Genomic DNA, 6,628 nt, shown 5'->3' with positions numbered 1-6,628 from the left:
GTTCCCTTGTCCTGTAAATATTTTATTTTGAAATATTGGCCATTTGCATAGACCCAAGGGTCTTGAGACATCTTCAGAATTCTCGTTTCTTCAGCCCAGGAAGACAAAGCAGCAAGAATAGCACCACAAAATAAGCTCATAAGCTTTTTTAAATGCTATAGTCCTGGCTACATAAGATAATTATCTGGTGACTTTTATTTTGGCAATTTTTTTTTTAATAAATGAAGATTATCAGAAAAGTGCCAATGAGTAATTTTTCTGGCTTAAAGAACCCCGATATGTTTTAAGTGCCAAGGAGAAGGACAGCCTTGTGTATTTAATTACTTTAGTTTGTTTTGTCCTCTGGCATGATCTGTTCCCTGATTTCACCAAAGTAGAGCTTGCTTTGAAGTTGTAGAAAAATTAAATCAATCACTTGGATCACATGTGTCCCAAAGAATGTGGTTTCTCAGGTAAAAGCAATCTTTCAATCCCCTACTCTCGTTTCACTTTGGCATTTCAACAGCATTGCAAAATTCTTCGGCAGATATTTTATTTTATCCCTTGGTCCCAGCAGCTTTTACTAAGAGTTTCAGAATTGCCTGTACAAGGTGCACCTTTCACATTACAAGGGATTGGCTCATTTCTTGATGCTTATGCAACCATTTATAACTATGCCTACAGGTAAACATACTGCTGTCTTCTCGGAAGACCGAGAAGTATAAAGAATGTTTATGTGCAGGTCTAGCCGTTACAAGTACCCAAGTGTTGGTTTAGACACACCTGGGTTACCATCCACCTTTTATTGGCTGAGAAAGTTGCCACACCTGATTTGTAAGTTTACCTGTTGCAGCCAATAGCAGGGCCATCTCAGCCAGCCAGCACTGGATACTATCTGGCCAGAAGTAGCAAAGCAGCTCTTATTTGAAAAGCCACTGGGTTCTGAGTTCATTACTCCAGGAAAAACTGTTCTCTTCTGTGGCACAGAGAACCTTGCTTCAAAGCAGAACTAGCAGCTCGGGAGTCCAGCTGACTAAAACCCATCCCAGGGGATAATGGCAATCCATGCCTTAGAAATTGCTGGGCTGTTTCTTGGTGGTGTTGGAATGGTGGGCACAGTGGCTGTCACCATCATGCCTCAGTGGAGAGTGTCGGCCTTCATTGAAAACAACATCGTGGTGTTTGAAAACTTCTGGGAAGGACTGTGGATGAATTGCGTGAGGCAGGCTAACATCAGGATGCAGTGCAAAATCTATGATTCCCTGTTGGCTCTTTCTCCGGACCTACAGGCAGCCAGAGGACTGATGTGTGCTGCTTCTGTAATGTCCTTCTTGGCTTTCATGATGGCCATCCTTGGCATGAAATGCACCAGGTGCACGGGGGACAATGAGAAGGTGAAGGCTCACATTCTGCTGACAGCTGGAATCATCTTCATCATCACGGGCATGGTGGTGCTCATCCCTGTGAGCTGGGTTGCCAATGCCATCATCAGAGATTTCTATAACCCGATAGTGAATGTTGCCCAAAAACGTGAGCTTGGAGAAGCCCTCTACTTAGGATGGACCACTGCACTCGTGCTCATTGTTGGAGGAGCCCTGTTCTGTTGTATTTTTTGTTGCAACGAAAAGAGCAGTAGCTACAGATACTCGATACCCTCCCATCGCACAACCCAAAGAAGTTATCACATGGAAAAGAAGTCACCGAGCGTCTACTCCAGATCTCAGTATGTGTAGTTGTGTATGTTTTTATAACTTTACTATAAAGCCATGCAAATGATTAAAATCTCTATTATTTTCTCAAAATGGACCCCAAAGAAACTTTGATTTACTGTTCTTAACTGCTTAATCTTAATTACAGGAACTGTGCATCAGCTATTTATGATTCTATAAGCTATTTCAGCAGAATGAGATATTAAACCCAATGCTTTTATTGTGCTAGAAAGTACAGTAATTTGTTTTCTAAGATGATTCAAGCGTCCACTATTTTTATCATTTACTTCAAAATGACATTGCTAAAGACTGCATTATTTTACCACTGTAATTTCTCCATGACATAGCATTATGTACATAGATGAGTGTAACATTTATATCTCACACAGAGACATGCTTATATGGTTTTATTTGAAATGAAATGCCGATCCATTACACTGAATAAATAGAACTCAACTATTGCTTTTCAGGGAAATCATGGATAGGATTGAAGAAGGTTACTATTAATTGTTTAAAAACAGCTTAGGGATTAATGTCCTCCATTTATAATGAAGGTTAAAATGAAGGCTTTAATCAGCATTGTAAAGGAAATTGAATGGCTTTCTGATAATGCTGTTTTTTAGCCTAGGAGTTGGAAATCCTAACTTCTTTATCCTCTTCTCCCAGAGGCTTTTTTTTCCTTGTATATTAAATTAACATTTTTAAAAAGCAGATATTTTGTCAAGAGGCTTTGCATTCAAACTGCTTTTCCAGGGCTACACTCAGAGGAAAGATAAAAGTGTGATCTAAGAAAAAGTGATGGTTTTAGAAAAGTGAAAATGTTTTTTCTTATTATGTTTTTGTATTTGAAGAAGAATGATGCATTTTGACAAGAAATCATTTATGTATGGGTATATTTTAATAAGTATTTGAGTACAGACTTTGAGGCTTTATCAATATAAATAAAAGAGCAGAAAAATATGTCTTGGTTTTCATTTACTTACCAAAAAAACAACAACAACAAAAAATAAAGTTGTCCTTTGAGAACTTCACCTGCTCCTATGCGGGTACCTAAGTCAAAATTGACATTTTTGTTCTGTGAAAAATAAATTTCCTTCTTGTACCGTTTCTGTTTAGTTTTACTAAAATCTGTAAATACTGTATTTTCCTGTTTATTCCAAATTTGATGAAACTGACAATCCAATTTGAAAGTTTGTGTCAACGTCTGTCTAGCTTAAATGAATGTATTCTATTTGCTTTATACTTTTATATTAATAAATTGTACTTTTTTCTAATTATTTGACATTCTTTCACTAGTCTCCTTTTATTTCTGTTTTATTAACTTGTAGAAGAGTTTTGAAAAACCTGATATTTTTTATTCTCCAAATTGAGAAAGAATGTCAAGGTTACCTTGTAAAGATTAAACAGAGCATTAATTTTTGAAAATATAAATTACTCTATGTTATTTAACAACAATATACCTTATAATCATTGGATTCCTATACCAATATTCAATGCAGATAACATATTTATAATTTAAGATAGTACTATAAATTCAAACAAATCTATATCTTATAAATATTATGTATATAACAGCCACATTTGAAAAATTTACTGTAGCTAAATATATATTTCTACTTCTGAGAAATAATAAATAACAGTTGCTAATGTTCTGGGGGCATGTATTACATGCTAGGACCTCTACTGCTTATATGAATTATATTATTAAATCTTTTATGAGACTGATAATATTGTTATCAGTCTATCTCGGATATGAGGCTATCTCGGAACAATTCATTGATTACCCAGTAGAATCAGGAGATTTAAAAAAAGGGCTGCCTGGCCTCATAGCTCAATACTGTTTCTCTGAAGGAAACTGAAATTTTTTTCAGCAATGTCTAGTTTAGAAACCAATTTTTATATGTTAAAATGACACACTTAACTACTATGAGCTGGGAAAACTTATAGTTGTCTTTTAAAAACTTTTTTTTAATTGAAACAGAGTCTCACTCAGTCACCCAGGCTAGAGTGCAGTGGTGTGATCTCAGCTCACTGCAACCTCTGCCTCCCGGATTCAAACGATTCTCCTCCCTCAGCCTCCTATGTAGCGGGGATTACAGGCATGTGCCACCACGCCCAGTCATTTTCTTTTTTTCCATATTGGTGATTCTCTTATACCCAAGAGCTCATTCATCCTAGGCAATCTTGCTTTTTCAGGTCAAAACATTCGTAAAAGGAAAAATACAGCAAAAATAACTGAGCACCTTGGAGAAGAAATCCATAGGCCCCATCTTCTAAATACCAGTCTCTAATCAACTATTTTTTCTTTTACCTAGAAAGCCCTTTAAATGTCCCAAACTCAATTTATTATTTCTCTGCTCTTTTCTCTGAAAGAGAGTAACACTTCTAGTTTTTATTATGGCATCACTTTGAGTATCTCTGAAATCTTTCCACAACTTTCCACCTTTACTATCAGTTCATCTCTTATCTACATAATTGGAAAAGACTTCTAGACTTGTGTCATTGTCTGCAGAGTCTTTTCCCAACAGCTGTCATCCATACTTTTATCTTAGTTGTTTCTAAAGTGCAAGACAAGTCCCATCGTGGCCTTCCCATAAGCTCTGTAAGGACATCCCATTGCCTTTAAGGAAAGCCCAAAGGCCTTTGCATATGCTAACTGACGGGAAGGAAAAATTATCTTATAATTTTCAAGGCAAATTTTATCAGACAGTTTAACATCAGTGTATAACCAGTATAATAACAATTAAAAAGTTAATGTCCTCAACTTACAGTAATTAACATGCCACAGGCCTCTTTAATATTCTGAAAGAGATATACTGACAACTATGAAATGATTCAATTGTTGGTAAATTACATGCAATAGAAAGTTTTATAATGTATTTGTTATGAAAAAAAAAAAAACACGATGGAAAGGACAGGGAGGCAGAGGAGGTGATGTTAAGTATTTACATTGTAGCTAGCTGGTTTTGTGACTTGAGGCAAATTTTAGAATCCAATGTATCCCAATGTAATTATTATTTTCCAATTGTCGGATAGAGGCCATAAGGTCCAATAGAATTATAATAGGGTGCAGTATTCATTGTGTTAGTGAATTTGGAACATTAAATGTGTTGCACCAATGAAAGGCAATATATATAGTAAAAAGAGGACCAAATTTTGAAAGAGTCAAATGAGAGAACCATCCCATACACACCCCCAAGCAGTGAATTTAGAAAAGTTCATTAGCCCCTCAGCCTCAATCTCTTCTCATTCATATAATGAAGGTAAGATTATTGTAGGAAAGAAGTATATAGAGTAACTAGCCCAATGCTAGAATGAAGAAATAGTGGATCACTTCTCTTTGTATAATATTCCTCCTTAAAAATTCCTTGGAGTTGTATGTAAAATATGCACATCAATAAAACAAGCAAAAATAGAGAATAAAATATTAAAATAATAATTTTCCACATCAGATATTCATTGCGATTGCGAATCTTACCAACAGGTTATTTTATAATTAATTATATAGCCCTGGGAAATGAATCTTTCACTGAATTTAGAAAAAGATAGAGGTAGTTTCATAATTTTACCATTAATACAGAAAGCAAAAACATTAATATGCTTTTATCTTTTTTTCCTAGTAAGATTTAGATAACTGTTTTAGGATATGCATTTAAAATATTTTCAATTTATTTTTCTAATCCATTGGTCCAACCTTTAATTACTAATGCTATTTATAGCAAACAAAATTTTCAGATGTTTTGGAAATGTTGTGTTCTAGAGGACTTCTAAATACTTATCTCATTGATTGCTCAAAAATAGCAGTATGCGTTAGTATGTAGAAGACTCCATTTAAAAAATAAAAAAAGTGATGATTACTTAAGCTATTAGCTTTTGATAATTATTTCCTCTCACATAGGAACATTAGTTAAGTACCCATTACCTTTTCTAAAATGTTTTAACCTTGCCAGAACATTTATGTCTTGGATAAACATATTACCATTTCTTCCAGAAACAGTATGTTGTAGTGATTTGGAGCCCAGGAATAAAGGCAGGCAGCTGTGTTATTACTGTGTGGTCTTAGGCAAATTACTTAACCTCCTAATGTCTTGTGGTCCTCATCTGTAAAGTCGGAGTCAAAACTGTGCCTGAGTCCTAGGGTTGCTGTCAAGATTCACTGAGTTGATATACATAAAGTCCTTAGCACAATACGGGGCAAATAATGGATTAAATATCAATCATGCCTATTCTAGCTACTTTTTCAAACCAAACAGCGTAATAATATTTTCTTCTTTTTCATACTGTACAACTTGTTACTCTCACTATGACCCCCCTTCTGCTAATGCTGCATCCAAAATGACGGTCCCATGCATTGGGAAACAGTTATTAAGCTACAGTACTGTAAGTGCTAGGGAATCCAGGGATGGAGGAGACAGGTTTTGCTTTCAAGGAATTTACAACTAACAAGAAGAGACAAGAGTGAGGAATGTAGCCATACTGCATGCCTACCCATGTCTTTGGTGTTTTTCTTTCTTTACCTCATTGATCCTTTAACAATTCTGTGAAATAGATATTAAATTATGAGAACACAGAGTCTCTATGAAGTAACATACATATATAAATACACACACATGTATTTTGTATTATCTCATTGATGTTAATTACCTTGAATTAGAATTAGAGAGAATATATATGTATATATATATTCTCTGTGATGAATATGTATATAATATATGTCTCAGGTCTTCCCTGTGACTCACTGGTCACAGCATTTTTTTCTCCCTGAACACTAAAGTGACCTCCTCATCCATCTTTGCTGCATTTTAACTTCCTTCTCCTTCGCCTCTTAACCTCTAGATGATTGACTGCTTTTAGTGCCTGACATCTATTACCTTCTCCTGTGGGATAACATTCTATTTTTTGGACTCCAACTGTAGACCTTCTATTTCCATTCACCAGGC

At 35.3% G+C, this 6,628-nt stretch overlaps 1 protein-coding gene across 1 annotated transcript; it reads left to right on the top strand.

Moving 5' to 3' along the window:
* Positions 1-307: 307 nt before the first annotated feature.
* Positions 308-2,970, top strand: CLDN8 (claudin 8). Its single transcript, XM_003895557.4, has one exon. The coding sequence runs from the start codon at positions 1,035-1,037 to the stop codon at positions 1,710-1,712; it is 678 nt and encodes a 225-aa protein (XP_003895606.1). The 5' UTR covers positions 308-1,034; the 3' UTR covers positions 1,713-2,970.
* The last annotated feature ends 3,658 nt before the right edge of the window (positions 2,971-6,628 follow it).

Source organism: Papio anubis, chromosome 4 (assembly GCF_008728515.1).
Source record: "Papio anubis isolate 15944 chromosome 4, Panubis1.0, whole genome shotgun sequence".
Classification (NCBI taxonomy): Eukaryota; Metazoa; Chordata; class Mammalia; order Primates; family Cercopithecidae; genus Papio; species Papio anubis.
This window is presented reverse-complemented; position numbering and strand designations above follow the sequence as displayed.

Excerpts from the sequence above, each read along its gene's own strand:
- CLDN8 (XM_003895557.4), top strand. The coding sequence starts at position 1,035 with ATGGCAATCCATGCCTTAGAAATTGCTGGGCTGTTTCTTGGTGGTGTT.